This window comes from Protopterus annectens, chromosome 14.part0 (genome assembly GCF_019279795.1).
Source record: "Protopterus annectens isolate FY-2018-M chromosome 14.part0, PAN1.0, whole genome shotgun sequence".
Classification (NCBI taxonomy): Eukaryota; Metazoa; Chordata; order Ceratodontiformes; family Protopteridae; genus Protopterus; species Protopterus annectens.
The window spans coordinates 393,635,873-393,658,075 of record NC_056748.1 but is presented as its reverse complement, the minus strand read 5'-3'; the positions used below and the strand labels follow the sequence as shown (position 1 = coordinate 393,658,075).

General features: G+C 43.1%; 1 protein-coding gene across 1 annotated transcript in view; it reads right to left on the bottom strand.

Moving 5' to 3' along the window:
* Window positions 1-22,203, bottom strand: part of CCAR1 (cell division cycle and apoptosis regulator 1) — a 2,906,903-nt gene that overhangs the window by 2,367,397 nt on the left and 517,303 nt on the right. The window contains exon 7 of the mRNA XM_044056158.1: window positions 15,156-15,334. Coding sequence (XP_043912093.1) covers window positions 15,156-15,334 — 179 coding nt within the window. The remainder of the gene's footprint in view (window positions 1-15,155; window positions 15,335-22,203) is intronic.

Genomic DNA, 22,203 nt, shown 5'->3' with positions numbered 1-22,203 from the left:
TGATGCGAATAGGTCTATCTGTGGCATTCCCCATTTCTTTGAGATGGTCTTGAAGATGTCCGGGTGCAGCTTCCATTTGTGGGCATCCGAAGTGGTTCTGCTTAATATGTCTGCTAGAGTATTGTCTTTCCCCGGTACAAATATTGCCTGTAACTGAATGTTGTAGCTGAGTGCCAGGGTCCACAACTCCAAGGTCATTCTGCATAGGGGGTATGAATGAGTGCCTCCCTGTTTGTTGATGTACCACATGACTGTGGTGTTGTCTGTCCTTATCATCAACTGGCCCTCTTTGAGGAATGGTTTGAACTTTTGGATTGCCAGTTTTACTGCCAGCATTTCTTTTAGATTGATGTGCAGGTGAAGTTGATCCTGTGTCCACAATCCTTGCACGCATTTGTCCAGCATGTGGGCCCCCATCCTAGGTCTGAAGCGTCTGTTGTGATGGTCTGGCTTGGTTGACATCTGCGAAAGGGTAGGCCTGGGTTTGACTGGCATGCCTGAGCCCACCATAGGAACTCCTGTTTTAAGCATGGAATTAGTGGGATTTCTGTTTCTAGACTGTGTCTGTGTTGGGACCATAAATTCTTTAGGTACCACTGTAGTTTCCTCATATGTAGTCTGGCAAATGGGACCAAGATTATGCATGATGCCATGAAGCCCAAGGCCTGCAGAACTTTTCTTGCTGTTAACTTGTTCAGTTTTGTTAGTGCCAAGAAGTAAAGAGGAAGTTCTTTTGTTTTTCTGTAGTCAGGAATGCCATTTGTTGTACTGTGTCCAATTCCGCCAAGAATGTCCTTGTTTGGAATGGTATCAGCCTTGACTTTTGTAAATTGACTGTGTATCCCAGTCCTTGTAGCAAGTAAATGACCCTTTGTAAATCTGTTGTCAGCTTGCTTTTGTTGTCCCCTTGTAGCAGGCAGTCGTCCAGGTATGGGTAAATTTGAATTCCTGTAGTCTGCAATGGCGATTACTGATGCCAGGCATTTTGTGAATACTCTGGGCAGTAGATAAGCCAAAGGGCAATGCTGAGAATTGATAGTGCTCTGATCCTGCAAGAAATCTGAGGTATCTTCTGCAGATTGGTCGAATGGGGACGTGCAGGTATGCCTCCTTGAGATCTAGAGTTACCAGCCAAGACTCCTTGCCCAGCATGGGAAGAAGTTGCTGTAGGGTCAGCATTTTGAATTTTGGGACAATGATGTATGTATTTAAGGTGGACAGGTCGAGAATTGGTCTCCAAGTTTTTCCTTTCTTGGAACTAGGAATAGTCTGGAATAGAACCCTTTCCTTGTTCTGCTGTTGGCACTCTTTCCACAGCTCTCATGTTTGCTAACTCCATTATCTGGTAGAGCCTCTGTTTTTGATTTGGAGGTAGATTTGGCATTCCTCTTTTGACTGGTAAAGTGTGGAAGTGAAACCGTAACCTTGATCTATGGTTTGTAAAATCCACTTGTCTTTTGTTATGTAGTGCCAGTTCTTTGAAAATAAGGTTAACTTTCCGCCTAGAGGAGCTGCTATTTGTTCCCTGGTAGGCGGATTTAGGATTAAGTCACTGTGGTTGTGCTGATGTAGTGGCAGTGGCTGTGTCTGTGCCTCTGTTGTTACCTTGCCACTGTCGCCGTCTGTAGGCACCTCCTCTGGATTGGTTTCTGCGTCTGGAACGTCTATTCCTGCCCCTTTGAAATTTTGTGGAGTCAGGAAAGGACCAATTTTTGGCAGGCCAGTTGCTGGTAAACCTTGGGGGTTGAACCTGCAAGAAATCTTTAACAGTTTGAACAGATTTTGCCTTTTCTTCCATTTTCTTCATAACCTGCTGGGCAGGTGTACCAAACAAACTTGTCTTGTCCATAGGAGCATCTAGCAACTTGGCTTTAACATGATCCGGTAAAGCTTGTTCCTTTAGCCATGCATGCCTTCTTATCACTGTGCCTGTCATGGCTGATCTAAATGAAGCCTCCAGTGCATCATAGCCACATTTTAAGGAATGGTTGCTAACCTGTTGAATGTTATTTACCATCTCTAATACATATTTCTTATCAAGAGATTCATCAGTGGTTAGATTTTTAGTTAACTGATCAAGCATAAACTCTTGGTATTGTATCATGTGAAACTGACAGTTTAAAGCTCTAGCTGAGAGAGTAGCTGAAGTGTAGACCTTTTACCCCATCTGTCTAATGACCTTGCTTCCCTTTCAGAAGGGATAGGGTTTTAGCTGTGGTCGCGGCTACTGCCTTGGGACCCTGGGATATAGTTTCTGGGTCTGCAAGTGGGGCCTTGTAAAGGTGGTGATGAGTATCTGGCACCCTGTAAAATCTGTCTGGTTTGGCAGGGGCTGGGGTAAAGAATCTGGAGCGGAGCAAACATCATTGAAAGCATCATCCACCACAGAGAGAACAGGAGGTATAGCTAAGGGCCTGTGCTGAGGGAGGTGCAGAAAGGTCCTAAGTCTTTCTCTGGAGTCTGAAAAATCCTGTTGCTGCCATTGGAACTGTTCTCGCATGGCATGCAAGGTTTCCCCAAAGGAGAATTCTTCTGGTGGGGAAGCAGCTGGAATGGATTCTTCAGCATCAGAATCTTCAAAATTGGAGAAGGAGCCTCTGGCTGGTCAGTTATGTCTGATTCATCAGCAGAATCATCAGAAGACACTGGCTCAGGGGCTCTGCCCTAGGTCTCTTCTCTGGGGCTGAGAGGCCCTGTCTGGGTGAGATTGAGATCCTCTAATTAAAGAAATTAAATCTTCTGCCAAAGAAAGCATTTGAGAACTAGAAGAGGGCCTGGATGTGGGGATTTAACAGGCACTGATTTAGTAGTCTTGGCTGCTTTAGCCCTGGCGAAGGCCTTAATGGACATGGCTGCTGGAGGCCTAGCAGCACCACGTGCTGGGGAAGAGACATCCAAGGGATGGTGTCTGATAAGTCAACCACCGTAGTGGGTAAAATTTCTGAGGTCGATTCAAGAGTTGTAGCAGGGGCCTCAGTTGTAAGAATAGGTTCAGCTGTACTTTGATCAGTTTTCGGTTTCGCCGAAACCGAGACACTCAGTTTGCTTTACCGTGGTTTCGCCGAAACCGGACCGCGAGTGTCGGTCTTTATCTTTGCTTTTTGGTAGATTGGGTAGTCGGAGGATCCGACGGCATAATGTACGCAAAATCAGTACCAAAACTGTTCTGCAAATTCCGACCGACGCCTAAGCGCTCGTCGGTTGAAAGAGGCACAGGCCGAACAGGCTGCTACGTCGTGGGCTGGGCCTAAACAAGGCAGACAGTAAGAGTGGAAATCTTTATGAGGTATTTGTTTCCCACAGGTTAAACAATTGTTAACTTTTTCTGACATCGGCTGAGGCAAGAAAGAGTCCCCAACGGGTACTTAGCTTTAGAAGTCTTGAAGTAGTATTCGGTAGAAGTAATCTCTGGATCCGACCGACCGGCACTTGCGAACAGCTTCTGCTTCGGGCGCCACGCGGCAAGAAAGCCTGAGGAAAATGGCGTCGGCTGATGCTTTACCAAGACCAACAGAGATGACGTCGAGGAGTGCGACATCAGCGAAGCGGACCCGGACTTTGGAATCCGGCCGACTGCAGGGCTGCCTGACGACAGGACAACCCACTTGTTATGACTGCAGATGCATCCATGAAGGACATCATCCAAATCCTTAGCTGCACTCCAAAACAAAAATCTCTTCCATTTATCCACGTACACTTTCCTTGTACTAGGCCTTCTAGCTTCCAAAATCACATTCAAAACTTGTTGTGGAAGTTGAGACCCTCTATGGTTTAAAACAGAATATGCCAGGCTGTTAGGTGAAGAGAGCGAAGTTTGACATTGAGCAAATGACTGTCCTCCTGGGACAACAGATGTGGAATCAAAGGCAAAGGCCATGGAGGCTTCCGTACCAGACTTCTCAGTAATGGGTACCAGTGCTGTCGAGGCCAATCTGGAGCTATCAAAATCATCCTTGGCTTGTCCTGTCTGACCTTCAGAAGTACCTTTGGGAGGAGAGGCAGAGGTGGAAAGGCATACACATGAAGATTTTTCCAACTGAAAGAAAGAGCATCCACTTTCCAAGCTGTGGGATGAAACCTCTTTGTGCAAAACTTTGGCAGCTGGTGGTTTAGTGGAGAAGCGAACAGATCTATGTCTGGAGTTCCCCAGGACACTGTCAATTTCTGAAATACATGAAGATCCAGTTTCCACCGTGGGGATCCATGATTTGTCTGCTTAACATATCTGCTAAGGAGTTCTGTGCTCCTGGCAGAAACCTTGCCTGAAGACTTAGTTGTAAACTGAGAGCAGTCTCCCACAAAATCATTGCTTGCCTGCATAGAGGATAAGAATGTGTTCCCCCTTGCTTGTTGATGTACCACATGACAGTTGTGTTGTCTGTTAGAATCAACACCTGCCCTGGAAGAAGTAAATCCTTGAAAGCTATTAATGCAAACTGGACTGCTAACATCTCCTTCAAGTTGATATGTAGATGCTGTAGTCTGACAGGCCACTTGTCTTGTATCCACTTTCCTTTTAGATGAGCTCCCCAAGCTGTGTCCGAGGCACCTGTCGTTAAAATTTGACTCGCCTCTGGCCGGGTCACAGAGAGTCCCTTGTTTAGGTGACATTCCTGAGCCCACCACAAAAATTCCTTTTGAATGCAAGGTATTATTGGAATGACAGTGTCCAGATCCTGGCAGTGCTGTGTCCATACATTTTTGAGATACCATTGTAACTTCCTCATATGCAGTTTGGCATTGGGAAGCACCAGAATACAAGATGCCATGAACCCTAAGGCTTGAAGGACTGTCCTTGCAGTCAGCCCGGACTGAAGAGATAGATGATGGAAGTAAAGGGAAAGATTCTTTTGTTTGTCCGGGTTAGAAAGGCCATCTGGGATGCTGTATTCAGTCTCACACCCAGAAAGCACATGTCTTGAGAGGGTACTAGACTGGACTTTATTTCGTTCACAAAATACCCCAGGCATCTTAGCACTGCTATCACATATTCCAAATGAAGAATAAGCTCGTCCCTTTCTTGAGCCAGAATCAGGCAATCGTCCAAATAAGGATAGATTTGTATTCCTTTCAGCCTGAAGAAAGCTATCACTGGAGCCAGAACTTTCGTAAATACTCTCTTCGCAGTAGATAAGCCAAAGGGCAATGCAGAGAACTGATAGTGAGAAGTCCCAGTCCGAAAACGCAGATACTTCCTGCAACTTAGCCTGATAGGAACATGAAGGTAAGCCTCCTTGAGATCCAAAGTTACCATCCAGTGATCCTTGCCCAGCAGAGGTAAAAGCTGTTGTAATGTCAACATTTTGAACTTGGGAATGTCCAGATAAGTGTTGAGGATAGATAAATCCAAAATTGGTCTCCACGTGTTCCCCTTTTTTGGTACAAGGAACAGGCGAGAATAAAATCCTAGGCCCCTTTCTGGCATAGGAACCGGCTGTATGGCCCCTATGTGAAGTAACAGAGAAATTTGCTTGTGAGCCTCTATTCTTTGTTGAGGAGGAACGTCTGGCATGCCTTTGAAAGGAGGCAAGGTATGGAAATAAAACCTGTAACCGTGATGTATGATATCCAATACCCATCTGTCTCGGGTAATCAAACTCCAATTTTCTCTGAAAAGTGCCAACCTTCCTCCCAAAGGTGCTGCCAGGCGAGAAGGTTCTGGCAGCTGAAAAGGTAGGTCATTGGGTTTGCTTACGAAAGGACTGACCCCCACCTGAAGACTGCGCAGGGGAACTCCCTGTTCTAGGCCTGAAAGAGCCCTGACCTCTGCCCCTGCCACGTCTAGATCTACCCCTAGACTGGGAATCATAAGAAGGATATGTCCACCCCTTAGAAGGCCAATTTCTACTAAACTTTGGAGGCTGAACCTGCAAAAATTCTTTAACAGTCTGCATAGACTTAGCCTTATCTTCCATTTTCTTTAAAACTGCCTCAACAGGGGACCCAAACAAGACATCAGATTGCAAAGGGGCATCCAAAATCCTAGTTTTAACATGGTCAGATAAATTTTGATCCCGCAGCCAAGCATGCCTGCGAAGAACTGACCCAGTGGCAGCTACCCTAGACGAGGCCTGTACAGCATCAAAACCACATTGCAAAGAGTGCTTACCCACCTGTTCAGAAACATGCACTAAATCTTGTAACTCTTTACAATCAATACCTTCCGCCAGAGCATCAACCTTAGATTTCAACTGAGAAAGGAGATAATTTTGATATTTCAACATGTGAAACTGGCAATTCAAAGCTCTCATGGCTAGAGTGGAAGAAGTATAAACTTTCTTTCCCCATCTATCCAAGGCCCTGGCCTCTTTATCTGCCGGAACCGGATTCTTGACAACAGAAGCCTTAACACCCTTAGGCCCCTGGCTAACAGTTTCTGGGTCTGCCCTAGGACTTTTAAAAGATACTTATGAGCTTCAGGCACCCTGTAATACCTATCAGGTTTAACAGGAGCAGGAGGCAAAGAATCAGGATTAAGAGAAGCCTCTGCAAACACATCTTCCACCACATTCAGAACAGGAGGAATAGCCAAAGGCCTATGCTGGGGTAAAACAAAATTTCCTAAGCCTTTTCCTGGAGCCAGAGAAGTCCGGACCTTCCCATCTGAAATGCTCTCTCGTGGAGTGAAGGGGCTGCGAAAAGTAAAAATCCTCAGGAGGAGAAGCAGAAGGAGTAGAATCATCCACATCAGAATCAGAATAATGAGCATACTCCTGCAAGTCTTCAACCAAGACTCAGACACATCCAAGCCTGCTCCCAATCCCCAACACTGGTTCAATCCTAGGCCTCTTATCAGGAGGGGCATAGAGCCTCTAATTAAAGTAATTAAATCTTCTGCCATTTTGACCATGTGCTTCTTGGGCACAGCACCTGAAGAACTGGGAGTGACACCCACAGAAGCTAAACTAGACCTGCCTCTAGGAGAAGCCTTGGAAGCAGAAAGAGAGGGCTTAGACCCCTTAGGAAGGGAGGGGAGTACAGTTACCTGAGAAGCCCCTACAGCCTGCCCTGCCTCCTGGGAGGCCACATCCTGTAAAATCAAAGATTCTCCCTGGGACTCCAGAGAGGCCTCCCGGAACCACCGGTTCCACTGACCTCTAAAGAACCAGCGTCCGTGACGACTCCTCTAACCTAGGTTTAACTGCCTTGTCCTTGCGCTTCTTTGAGGAAGCCGGCCGGAGCATCCGACGGCATTTTGTAATTGCACCGCTTCCCAAAGACCAACCTGGCACAATCCAACCTCCGCTTTATAGTGCGTTTATTAAACCTAGCACAAAAGCGCACCCAACAACGTCGTGCTCAGGTCCCAAACAAGGTATACACAAATTATGGTAATCCCTATGCGGTATCTGTTTCCCACAAGAAATACAGTTATTCACTTTTTCTGACATCCGTAAACCACTGAGGCAAGAAAAACCAAAATATTCCCAACGGGTACTTAACCAACTCTGACTTGGTCTGAAACTCCGAAAAATTTCAGAACGCCGAACGGCACTTGCAACACTGCTTCTGCATCGGACCATGCGGCAAAAAAGACTGAGGATATGACGTCGGTCATGCGCATTTGTACCCTGACGTTCTGATGTCAGTCAAATGCGCCCTGACCGACGTCAGCCTTATACTCTGATATTCGGGCCGACCGAGGGACAGCGGACTACCCAAGTGTTAGGACTGCAGCAATGTGAGATGAAGAACATCTATCTTGGTAACAGTAACCAAGTTGGTGATCCTTTCATATTTGTTCAACCCAGACAGGTCTAGACTGGGACTATATGCACTATCCTTTTTGGGAACTTGAGGAAGACTCTTGGATAAAAAAAAAAATCCTAACAATCCTCTTCCCAAGGAGTATCTCCATGGCCAGACAATTCTGGTCCTAGAAGAGCAAGCCTGTGTAACTAATTTATCACTGTCTCTGCATTTTCTGTGTATTTCTGCAAAAAAAAAAAACAAAAAAATAATCCTTGTTTTCTTGCCTTTTTCGACTAGTTTAGACCAGTATACAGGCATTGCTGTATTCTGGGCTGTGGTGTAGTTCCTGTGTTGTCCATTACCTTACTTGGATAAAAGGAAGTTTCTTTGCTCACCAGTGGGAGTGGGGAGCCTTGAGCAGCCTACCTATCCTTGGGGGAAGTGACCTCAGCACAAGAAGCTGTTAGTAAGTGGTTGTTTGGGACCATTCCTAGCTCTTTTGTAGTTCACTGCTTAAAATCCGCCTTTGCGCGGTTAAACAAGGTTAAACTTTTTCTGGCTCCGCCAAGTCTGCTCTTCAATTTTTCCCTTAGAACTGTTCTACTTGCAATCTAAGCAGCCTATACTCTATCTGAAAAGCTCAGCACTTGCTCCTAAAGCATTTTGTATACAAGTAAAGCACTCTTAAACAAACGAAAAGTACTTCATTCACCTAAATTCTGTTGAGTACCCATTTCCCTATAGGTCCTTTCTGACTCAGTTACACAGCAATCTTTTTCACTATTTCTAGCATGTCGAAGGGTCAGTTGCTAGCGTCCTCTCCTGTTCAGCTGGTGAATCTTGGAATCTTGAGGCAATGTTACAATTGCCTCATGTACACAGACAACCCTCTCCTCCTCCCAACAAATACAAATATATGCGAGAGATGCAACTATATAGCCAAACTGGAGGCAGAGCTCTCTCAATTCAGTACTGGCAAGACCAGTCAGGAGGAGAAGGTAACCACGCACACCACAAACCCAGTCTCACATAGAACTATCACAACTGCAAACCAAACACATAAACACACAAAAACATACTCAGAGCCTGATTAAAACCTACCAAAACAACAGAGGCCTCCAAAGCAGACACCCAAGCAACCACCACCTCAAGACATAGCAAATGCAACACATAGTTCACAAAGTCAGTGTGCTAAACAGTCACAGCCCTTAAGGCCAAACAACATGCCAGACACACTTGTAATAGGTGACTCCATAGTCAGGCACACTGACGTCCCGCTCACCAGACTGAACAAGGAGAGGGTCACAGTAAGCTGCCTGTCGGGAGCTAGAATCCGCCACATAACACAAGCACTCAGGTCACTCCACAGCAAGTACAAATATGACTCAGTCATTGTACATGCAGGTGTAAACGACCTGAGACGTACCTCCCTGGACTACATGAAAAGAGACAGAGGAGCTCTCTGATTATGTAGCCCAGGCCGGTATGACCCTGACCCTGAGCAGCATCTTACCCTCACCAAGAATGATGCCACAGTACAAAGACAAAATGATCAGTTTTAACAATTGGCTTAATTACTGGTGTCATTCTAAGGGGATCCAGTGTCTGTCTGCTTGGGATGACATGCTTGACAAGCCACGCTGCTTCGCAAGGGATGGTTTGCACCTGTCACCCTGGGCTTCGGATATTGGCCAAGGCTCTTGCCACCCCATAGTGCCTTTTTAGGCAAGGCTCAAATGACAAACCTACCTCCCTAGAAAACACAAGTGGAAAAAAACTAAGGGTAATGCTGCTCAATGCCAGAAGTCTAAACCTCAAGATGCACGCCCTCAAGCCCTTCTCAGTATGGAGAACATCGATGTCTGTGCAGTGACTGAAACCTGGTTCAAGGCTCCTGAGAGCACCCCAGCACTATCAGGTTTTACCTCATATCATGCTTTCCGCCCCAAAACTTGGACAGAACCACAAAAGGAGGGAGTATCCATTTTCATCAAAGATACCCACACCTCCAGGTTAGTGGCAACGCACAAGCATCGGAGACTATCCAGGTGCAACTAACCATAGGCAAAACTGCCTTACAGTTTGTAGCATGCTACAGACCACCCTCTCAAACTCAGGAACCCCACACAGCCTTCCTGAAGACACTGGAGAGTATGAATGTCTCTCCAAATACCATCATTTTGGGAGACTTCAACTACCCAAACATAGACTGGGAACATTACTCAAGCCCCAACACTCTAGCCCAAAGGTTCTTAGAATTCATAAACTCAAATGCAATGGAACAACTAGTCACCATTCCCACAAGAGGAGACAATATACTAGACCTGATCATCACAAACATGGGGACAAAATGCTCCACACCGGAAGTACATTCCTCTTTGGTAAGATCAGACCATAAATTAATCTCACTGGAAATCCACATCCCGCCCCCACCCCCCCCCAAAGACCACAGTGAAGAACTTCTCAAAAGCAAACTTCACACTTCTTAAGACTGAAGTGGTATCTTTCAAGGCCCCTGGGCCAATGGAAACCACAACCCACACTGCTGAATCCCTTGCAAATGCCTTCTATGGGCACCTTCAAGAATGCATGGATCATGCAATCCCAAATAAAACCAAGACCCATTCCCCCAAAGGCAGGCGACCAGTCTGGTGGACCCCAGCCATAAACAAACTTTACAACAGAAGGAGGAAGCTACTACATGACAAAAATCCCTAAAAGGAAAGGCATCTCTGATCAGTACTAGCAAAAAACTACGATCACTCATAAAATCATCCAAGGCCAACTTTGAGAGAAAAATCGCAAATGACACAAAAGACAATCACAAGGCCTTCTTTAGCTATGTTAGAAACCTGGGTGGAAACTCCCAGATATGCTCAGAGTTAGTCCAAAATGACACAAAATACACTGAACCCACTGACATTGCCAACATTCTGGCAGACAGGTTCAGTGCAAATTTCTCCTGCCCTCCCCAAAAGGAGAAATAACTATGCCAGCAGAGTGTAGACTCGCTAACATATGAGATGCCCTGCTGACAGCCACCCTCTCTAAAGCTAAACAGACAGCATGAATGGGATCGGATGGTGTCCCGGGCTGTGTGCTACATGAACTCCAAGAGGAACTAAACCCACACATAAGGCTGCTGTTTAATCTTAGCCTTACCACAGGATACGTACCCAAAGAGTGGCGTACGGCAACAGTGGTCCCACTTCACAAAGGCGGTGCTTCTACGGACCCTGGAAATTACCGCCCCATAAGCCTGACGAGCCTGGTCTGCAAAGCTATGGAGAGGATCATTATGGAACTCATAAACAAAGACATTGGGGACCTACAGACATTGGATCCTACCCAATTTGGCTTTGTCAAGGGCAGATCCTGCCTTCTGAACTTGGTCGACTTTTTTGAAACAGTCACTAAGGCCATTGATGAGGGTAAGGCAGTTCACACAGCCTACCTTGACCTTGCAAAAGCCTTTGACACAATACCCCACTCGGGCATCATAGACAAACTCACCAGCTTAAATGTAAACCCATATGTCACAAGATGGGTTGCAAACTGGCTCAAGGACAGAACCCACAGGGTCAGAGTTGCTGGAGCTATGTCAGACTCTAAGCCAGTCACAAGCGGTGTCCCACAGGGCTCAGTCCTGGGACCCCTCTTGTTCGGCATTTATTTTTCCGAGGTACAGGCAAACATAGGAGGATTGTGGCTGACAAAGTTCGCAGATGACTGCAAACTGGGCGCCATAATTGATACTCCAGCGGACACAAACATCCTTCAGAGAGGCCTCATAGAAGCGGATAATTGGTGCCAGAGCCATGGCCTTAAGCTAAATGCCAAAAATGTATAGTCATACCCTTTGGGAAAAACAAGGTACCGACAAATTACCACATAGGCGGTAATCCATTAAGTACGGAAGAGGTAATCAGGGACCTAGGGACCCAGGTTGACAGTAACCTCTCATTTGACACTCACATTGCCAAAGTGGTTAGGAAGACCTTCTATATTGCCCACCTTATCATGAAGGGTTTCACATCTAGATCAAGAGAGGTCATTGTGCCCCTGTACTCTTCTCTTATCAGGCCAATGATTGAGTACAATGTCCCATTTGGGATGTATCTCACCCGACACCTGCAGCAGTTGGAAAGACCCCAAAAGTTCCTCACCAAGAGGATAAAGGGTCTTAAACATATGTCATATGCTGCCTGACTGAAAAAACTCCAGCTCTATTCAGTCGCATACCGCCTACTCAGAGGTGATCTGTGCCTGACGTACAAGGCCATGTCCAATCCTGAATTAATGGGCATGCTCCACCTCAAAAAATCCAAATCCATCAGAGCCACGAGAACAAGTGACTTAAAACCTCAACACAGAAATAAATAGAACATGCTGGAGGGACAGATTCATAACCCAGAGGCTCCCTACACTCTGGAACAGAATCCCAGTCCATGTTAGGCAGAGCCCCTCACTGACTCTATTCAAGAGAAATCTCGACGAGTGGATGGGAGATCGTAGGTTTAGCCCGGTGGTCATCTCTTTGTCACTACTAGACAGAGGCATAGTAAACTAAACCCTAAAAGGGCGTAGTATTCTCATCCTAAGGGGTGGTGTAAGCCACATACACTCTGGCTAGGCTTATAAATGCCCTAGGGCAGATAGCCTAGTACGAACCTATGAACCTATGAACCTATAAACAATAACATTTCTCTAACCTCTTACCAACAAAGTACAGTTGTTGAAAAAGACATTGCTGAAGTACTAAATAAAAATTTAACCTTGGTTACGAAACTGGGGAAGAGAATGTGACATGAGGAAGATGGATGTGAATGATGGAATGATGGGCAAATAAAAAAAAATACTTTTGATTGCTTGGTTATGGCCCATTTTCATTTGGTGGCCTGTAGAGAAAAACTCCACAACAAGGTATAAAAACCTATAATACACAGGAAGTACAGGCACTTTCCAGTGATTAATGCAATCTGGTACGCAAACACATCATAAAAGATACAAGATGATTAAATCAAATAAGGTATAATATAGCAATTTCTGACCAACTTTAAATCATTCACTGTTCATTCAGTGTTTTATAAAAGTCAGTACACAGCAAGGTACAAGAAGCTCACTGTTGTGTGTGTGCAGGAGTGGCCTTAGGTCAAGTGGTGCCCTAGGCAAAAGGGCTCCACGACGCCTCCACCACACCACCAGGTGCCCCCATCCTGGTCTAGCAACACCAAATAAATACTGTAAAAGTGCCCCTACTAGAGTGGCGCCCTAGGCGGCCGCCTAGTTGGCCTATGCCTAAGGCCGGCTATGTGTGTGTGTGTGTGTGTGTGTGTGTGTGTGTGTGTGTGTGTGTGTGTGTGTGTGAAAGAGAGAGAGATGGTCCCAGGGAGGTGAAAAAAAACTTGTCAACTTAAGTTAGGACAAAGCATGGTGTACAGAAGGGATACTATTCAGGTTACTTTCAACAAAGCAAGTACCTTAGTAGGACCAGACCACTCAAATATTTAACAGGTCTCTAACCAGTGATGAGGTTCTCTGGTTTGCTTCTCAGTTGGGATGCTTTCTTTACATACTCTACATGCCTTCCTTTTGCTCGTGTGAGGTTTCTCCACGTAATCCAGTTTATTTTCATATACCTAACACATGCAAAAGATGGAATGGTTACACTAAACTGTTCACAGATGAGTTTGCATTGCGTGAAATACAGAAGAATGTTCTAGCAATCTATTTCCAATCCCTTCTTACCTAGTAAAGTCTGTGAAAGGCAACAGCTATTAATTTTATTTAACATTTGTTTACCGGAAAAATCTGACTGGGACAGGGCCCATTTTCAGCGGAGGCCCAGGAAGAAACACTCCAGATGCATGTCTATAGAATGTGTGAGGAAACTGGAGCACCCTGAGGAAACCCTCACGAATGCAGGGAGGACGTGTTGACTCTGCACAGAAAGCAACCCCAGTCAAGAATCAAACAGGAAAACCTCTTGCTGTAAGGCAACATCGTATAGGAGTTGGATGCAAATTAACAGCACTGGATGGAGCCAGAGATGAAAGCTATCTAAGCTGTTCTCTTATTCAAGGGAGACAGAAACAAAAATTCAGACAATTACATGGCATTTAGCCTAATGACAGTGGTAGGGAAGGTGAAGGAGATTGCCTGACAGGAAGGCTTAAGACTCTTCTATGGGATAACCAGCTTAAGACACAAAACAAGGCAGTAGGACCTAAACAAGCAAGTATTCACTGCTAAAATATATCTAAATTATATACCACCTGCATTTTTACACCCAAGCAACAGCAAAGATGATGAGGGACTGCTGGTAGATGTTTCTATCTACAGTTTTGCAAGGAATATAAATGACTTTCAGAAAAAAAGATTTCTCAGTACACTGAACGGACTAAAAGTACTGACCAGTGGTGTGCCACAATGAGTCAGCAATGAGCTTAAAGTATTAAACCCTTGTCACTGACAAAATGGAAGGGATGACTAACAGACTGAGTCTATCTATAGATGATAAAAGAATCAGGGTCACAACTCTGGATGAAGTGAATCCTAAAAATGGATCAGGAAGTGCTCTAAACATGGGTAACAACTGACATACGGTTCATTGCAGGTAAGTGCCAACTTCACCATTTTGGACATAATCTCAAGGTGAGATAAATTAAGAGAAGCTAAACTAGGTGAGATGCTGTCTGAAAAAGACCCAGCAATGATCAACATAACCAGTCTAAAACCATAAGGTATAAACGGAGAGGGCAGCAAAAAATGCCAATAAAGTGCTGGGCTATAATCTACTGGGTGTACACTCCAGATTTAGGGAGGTTACACATTCACTCCTTTGGAGGTTTATGAAACTGCATCTGGTGTACTGTGGCCAGTCCTGTAGACCCTATAAGAAAAAAGACTGCCAGCTGGAAAGCATGCAAAGGAAGCCCACAAGGGACACAGGAAAAGAGCATAAACAGTGTTGGAATCATTAACCTTCATATCATTAGACATCAGGGGACATGACAGGAAAATGAACATACAAGAATCTGATAGGAAAACTGAAGTGGTGAAACTGATGCACAAGAACAAAGCAGGTACCATAAAATGAGCCTACAGCACAGAGTTACTAATCTCCAAGAAAGTATGCTTCAAGGAGAGATCTCTGAAAACCTGGGAAAGACTGCTTGACTGGGTTTTGGGTTGTGGATCCAGAGAGGCCCTCAAAAGGGAATGGGACAGCTGAAAGGCATTAGGTGGGAGGAAGCAGCACCTACACATAATATACCATAAAGAGGCAAACTAGACTGACAGATTATCTTCTTATGCTATCACATTATGTAATGTAATGTAGTGTAAGGTATTCTGGGTCCACCAGAGCCAATACCAACTTGGAGAAAAAGGGACCTTGGTTAAACGTCTCATCAGAAGGACAGCAATGTACATATCAATTTATTCAACTAAATTTATCCCACCTCATTTGGAAAAAAACATCTTCATCCACAAATCCAAAGGTGTCGTGCAGTTTAGTCACTACTCCTGTAAAAACCCGTTGTTTCTGAGGTTGGGTCTGTTGCTGACTAGACCGTGGATAGGATACTGTAATTTGTGCTGCTGGCTGAGGAGTCGACAGACTAAGGCTAGTTGGCAAAGTCTGCAAAACAAAAGCAATTGTGTTAAAAAAATAAATAAACAAGACTGAGCAAATAATCGACAATCTTCAATTTACAACTGTTGCAAGTTTTGGTGAAGTGTCATGCACAACACGAACAATACAAATTTACTTTTCTCTCATACATCACAGCTACATTTAACACATTTTGTGCTTCAACTATCTATTGCAGAATTGTATAATGAGGTAGAGTTGTGACTGTTTCTCTATGCACCGATAACGGCCCTCCATCTGTCCACACTAGGTAAAAGTGCAAATGAAAGTGTCTACTGTGATGAAACAAATCATATAAAGTGACAGTACTGTTTAGTTTGCAACTATATGAAAACTTGACTGCAAATGTTAGGGAAAAGGGTTGTTTTGTAGACAAGGCAGCAAAATAGTACTTTCTATCAGAGACTGACACATAATAGAACTGTGTATTTTCTCTGAGTTATAATGAACTCAGGTGACTATTTGACACTGTGGGGGTACAGTGCAATCTACTTACGAACTCTAGTACACTAACCACCACCAATATATTTCTGAAGATTTATTAACTTCAAGGGACTGAACAACAGAAATGGTTTCAGCACACATCTGATCTTCACCTCTAAAACTGGATATGCAATCAAGACAAGTTTAAATAAACAGGGATTCCAAGATGGCTACTGACTGCGGAGCGTGTTGATTATAACTCTACCAATGTGAAAAAATGAGAAATAGTTAAAGCCAGTAAAAGTTACCAATTTTTGTAAAATGTGGTTCCTGGCGTGTAATTACACTTTGATGTCAGCAAAGAAGAAATTTGGAGAAAGTATGCAAAAATCAATAAAAATGGAAGAAAGTGCTCTTGGCTGGGAAGAAACTTGTAGCTATTCAGCAGAAAGTTGTTAAAGTTTCAGCTTTAGTAAAGGAGATGGCTTCCAAAAGTTTAAATAAATGAAGTATACTAAAATTAAGAAGATCAAAACAACAAGGGGAAACACTTCAAGAAGCTATTCAGATAAGTTGATGAAGTGCAGAAGTTACAGCCAGAAATAAAAGAAAGACCATCTGAAAATGTTTAAAAAAAAAGCATTAAAAGACAGCATGCAGAAAAACCTGTGATTGTTTTCCTAAACACCACAAAGTGGAAGGATCACAGCAGAAAAAAGCTGCTCCTGACAAAACTGTGGCAGAAAAATGGAAAAGTATTTAAAAAATTGGGACACCACAGTGTTTGCGGAAAATGATTATTGTCTATACACCAGTCAAAAGGGAAGCAAGTTTATCCCAGCAATCGGGATGTTGAAGGATAGAAGCAATATTCACATGGCTATATATACCTGCCTTCAAATCATTACTTCCTGGGGAATCAAATTCATTTTTGGATGCAGAACAAACTATGGAAAATTCAGCTGGCAAACAGTGAGCTGGCCAAACTGAAAGGGATACTGCTTCTCTATCTTCAGACAATACAAAAGTGTATACAGAGGTTTTGCCAATGAAACCATTTTCATTATTCCAAATAAAAATGCTAAAACTACAGAAAAAGCCCAGAAAATGACTCACAATTTTAATCAGGGTTATTCTGGTCTAAAACCAGAAAGTGAGGTTGGGAACTCAAGATGATCAGAAAGAAAACCACCAATGGCATGAAATTAATAAGTGGGAGTAATGTAAAGAATCAATTACACTAGATGTTGTTTAGATACGCAAACTGTAGTTCTAAAAGCAGAAGTGGATGAAAAAGACTAGAAGCTTTTTAACTGTATTACACCGGTGAGAGAGCTGTAAAGTATAAACCCTATTTTATGTCATTAATGTTTAGTGTGACAACAAAGGAACTGAAGATATTTTCAGTAAAACAGCCTTTGCTCCAATATTCTTGAAGTTCCTTTTTTTGGTTCGCTGTACTGCCTTTGAATTTTATAGCTTTTGTTCCTATTAATATTTGCATAAATATTTCTTGATGAAATGCGTGTGCTATTTTGTAAAGTAGTTCCATACAGTATGCAGTCAGAGGTATTTTAAATGTGAGGTTGCAGGAGTTTTATCAGTGACTACTGTACATATTAAAAGACAAAGTATGTACGTACTTGTTCTTAAGTGCAATACATCGAGGCTTTACACTTGTTCATTTGTGCTGCTGTAGGGTAGAATATAAATGTGTATTCCTCATATTATACATAAAATTAAAATATAATAATTTTCTCCACTTTTATACAGGTAGATGTCACAATATTACGCAAAAGACATTCTTTAAAAACACAAACTAAGACAATGATGAAAACGTGAAAAATGGTAGTTCTTTCTTGCATTTGCAAAGTAACAGATCATTTTCCCATTAGTGTCTATCTGTTATCAAATATGAGCAGTGGACGCATGTAATCGTAAGAAGTCTGAACAGTGCTTTGAGTGAAATCTTCAAGATACAATGTAACGGGTGTTGGCAAACAGATTATTGATAATAAAAAAGTAAAGCAAGATACAGTGGGAAGTGAACAGTTATATTAATTACTTGCCTGCTCAGTAGAATTGATACTCAAATGCATTAAATATATCAGTGCACAAGTTAGTTTATTTAAAAATAACAATTGTATTTTGTCTTAAGACTAAAATTTAACATTTATTGACAACATGCAAGAGTTTTTTCATATGTGACAGGCAAACAAACATTGGACAAAGACAGCAATTTATGTAAATGGGAATACAGGTTCTAGAGCTGTGGGCGTTTGTTATACTTTAAAAGTTTTTTTTTTTTTTTTTGAAGATGTGTTTATTTCATCCACAAATGTTTTTACTGAAGCAAAAAGCCGGGAAAATGTGACACTGTTTCAATATGAGAATAAGCAACTATAAACACGATCAGTTTTCTAGGCATTAGCATCATGTCAGCAACAAAATGGAAACATATGAATAATATACAAGAATAACATTTTTTTTTTTTTTAGAATGGATGCTTTGTCAGTATCTGCATGGGATGTAAAGGACATTAAAGAAAGCAGAGAGTATTGAGATATTTTAAGAAATTTAGGGTGCATATGGCAATTTTACAGGAGAGCCATTTGGATAGAAAGGAGCTAATGGATTTGAAAAAAAGGACTTCAGTGTGAACATTCAGAAAAATACCAGCAACAAAGGAAAGGGGGAACAATAATACTAACAGTGAGAGGGCGCCACAATAACAAAAGAAGGAAAAAAAAAAGAAAACAATTGTAGATTTGTGGTATTAGGAGGTTACTGCAAGGGAGAATTACAATTATATGTAGTTATATTCTATCTAACACAATTATGAAGCTGAGGTATATGTTGAGAGATATAAGCTTTCAGTAGGCATTATTTATTGGAGAGGAATGTAATCTCCTGATTTGTAATGGTCCAAATGTACCAAAATGACCAATAAGGAAAAATGTAATAAATTGGGCAGATTTCTGCAGAAGACATTCATCAACAAAGATAGAAGATTTTAGGCAATCTCAGTCTTCCAAAATAAGCAAACAGAATATGGATAACATTAAAGTAGGCTGTTCAGTATTAGGCACCTTAATAAAAAAACAGCTCCCTGCAAGCACTATTTACCCTAGAAATACGGATATATATATATATATATGTATATATATATATATATATATATATATATATATCATGATACAGACTTTGTTCAAAACTACTGACAGCATTCCATTAGTGCAGGGTTTCAATGCATATCACATGTTCAGGCCCACCACATTAGACACAGGTAGTAAAGGTAGAATCTCCATATTCTTTAAAAAAAAAAAAAAACCCACTAACGCCAGACTATTTTGACAAGAAAATGACCTGGACCTCCTTTATGTCCAACTTACTATTAACAAAATGCCTTATCATATCATTGCTAACTACAGGACCCTTTTCTATGCCCCCCTTTGGCCCATACGTTTATCTAACTAGTATGGAGTCCTTATGTATTATGCCAAACACCATTCCCTTAGGAGATTTCAAATACCCCTCCATAAACTGGGAGACTTACACATCTACAAACGTATGCACAGAGATTTCTAGGCTTCATCAATACAAACTCCTTGGAAAAGTTAGGCTGCACCCCAACCAGGGGTGATAAAATCCTAGATTTGGTCCTTACCAATATGGGTAGCACTGCTCGCCTCTAACTGTAACTACCTCCCTGGGCAAATAAAACCACAAGTCAATCACATTCACCATAAGACTAAAGGCTGAAGCATGTTCCACTACTTGGTATTCAAAAATTATGTAAAGGTTAACCTACTTAAACTGAATGATGACCTACCTAATTCAAAAGCCCCTTTCATCTTGATGACCCCCACTGCTTATGTGGAATCAGTCTCAGCCAAATTTTCTACACAGGCAAACAGTGGTATACACATATTTGCCCCAACAGAAAAATATGCCAAACTCAAAAATAAACTCCATGGTGGAACTCAATTATCTTAGGAGATTAACTGGCTAGTGGCCCTAAGGCTCTTATAAGCCTAGCCAGGAGTTTAGCTCATGTTTAGACAAGTCAGCACCCAAAGCCCCTGTCCAGCAGGGACACAGGTGGAATCCCAGGGGTGTATTTTCTGTTTCCCATCCAGTTATCCAGGTTGCACTTAAAAAGGGATAATGAGGTACTCTGCTTGATGTGGAGAAGGAGTCTATTCCACAGATGGAGGAGTCTCTGGGACACAAATCTGTTCCGCCAACAAGTCCTATTGATATCACAGACCAGGATGAGGTCTCATGTACGGGTTACTCTAGTGGAGCTTGACTTGCGGATATGCAGCAGTCCCATCAAGGCGTGGTCTGAGATTGCTTTGTATGCCAGACAGAGGTCACCTCTAAGGAGTCTGTATGAAACTGAGTAGAGTGACAGGGCTTTTAGCCTATCTCTGTAGGGTAGATGCTTGAGGACCTGGATTCTCCTGGTGAGGGACCTCTGTGGTCTCTCCAGCTGCTGCATGTGCTTTGCAAGGTACATGCTGAAGGAAGCATTGTATTCAATAACTGGCCTTATAAGGGAAGAATACAGGGATGTTATGACCTCTTTGTCCCTGGATGAGATATCCTTACTTATGAGGTGGGCCATGTAGAAAGCTTTCCATACAATTGAAGCAACATGGTGGTCAAATGTCAGGTTGCTATCAACCTGGGTGTCCAAATCCCTCACTACTGATTGTGTACTTAGGATGTTGTTATTAATGTGATAATATGTGGGGGCATCACTCTCCTTAAAGGGGATGATGATGCATTTTTTGGCATTCAGCATGAGGTCATGTTCAACAGTCATTTGTTTGGGTGAGACCCTCTTGGAAGATGTCCACATCACTTGGGGAATTGATGACTGCATCCAGTTTGCAGTCATCTGCAAACCTGGTCAGCCACAGCCCACTGGTTTTGGCCTGCACCTCAGAGAAGTATAACCCGAATAACAGAGCCCCCCCCCAAGACTGATCACTGGAGTACCCCGCTCGTTACAGGTCTACTGCTTGAGGTGGCTTCTCCTATTTTGATTAGGTGGGTTCTATCCGTGAACCAGTTTGCTACCCATCTGGTAACATATGGATTGATGCCTAGTTGAGAGAGTTTATCTATTATGCTTGAGTGGGGAACAGTGTCAAAGGCTTTGGCCAGGTCAAGGTAGGCAGTGTGCACCATCATCCCCTCGTCCATGGCTTTGGGGACTGTCTCAAGGAAGTCGACCAGATTTAACAGACATGACCTCCCCTTGACAAAGCCAAACTGTGTGGGGTTGAGTGTTTGTTTGGAGGTTGCCAATATCCCTGTTAATGAGGTCCATGATAATCTATTCCATGGCCTTGCAGATCAGGCTAGTTTGGCTGATGGGTCTATAATTTCCCAAATCAGTGGATGCTCCACGTTTGTGTAAAGGGATGACAATGGCTGTCCTCCACTCGGCTGGGACAAAGCCGGTACTCAGGCTTTTGTTGAATAGGGTGCCTAATGGTGCTGCAAGCTCATGCCTGAGTTCATGTAGGAAGCAGCCTGGGATTTTATTGGGTCCCATGGAGGCTGTACTCTTTGCCTTTGAGAGGGCAGTGATGACTTGTTCCCTAGAGATAATGGGTGGGGGGAGAGGTACTAAGGGTGTCCTGATTTACTGATGGGGGGACAGAGGGGAGAAGTTTTCGCTGAATCTGTCAGCCAGTAAAATTGGCTATAGCTACAGCATTTGTGTATGTGGTGTCCTTGACCACCAGTTCGGAACAGATCTGGGTGCTTCCTTTGAGACTGTGGACATATGTGAAGAAGGCCTTATGATTGTCTCTAGTAGATGTGGCTAATCTGGACTAGAAGTTGGCTTTAGAGGATTTCACTAGTGCTCTTATTTGCTTGTTCAGGCTAAGGAGAGATTGCTTCCAATTGGGCACCTGCTCCTTCTCGGTTCTGGACAGCATTTTTTTTCCTTTTGTTATATAGTTTATTTACTGCAGATGTCCACCAGACAGGTTTACTCTTCCTTGCGGAGGATGAATATAAACAGCCTTCATAACAAAAGAAAACAACTTGGTGTACAAAAAGTAAATCTAACTCTCAAGATGCCAGAAATGCTCTTGTTAAACTAAACAAGAAACACTGGACCTTGATGAAATCAACCCAAGACAGATATGAAGTAAATATAGCAACCTTAATAAAGGCTAATCACAAAGCCTTCTTTAGTACATTATAAATGTCAGAAACAATGCCCAGTACTGTGCAGAGCTAACAGAAAATGATATCTCATACTCAGAGGACATTGCCAATCTACTAGTGGACAAATGAATTACCACATAGGTGGCAGTACACTAAACACCAAAAGTGTGATGAGAGACTTGGGGACACAGGTGGACAGTGGTCTCAACTTCAATAACCACATCGCCACAACAGTCAGG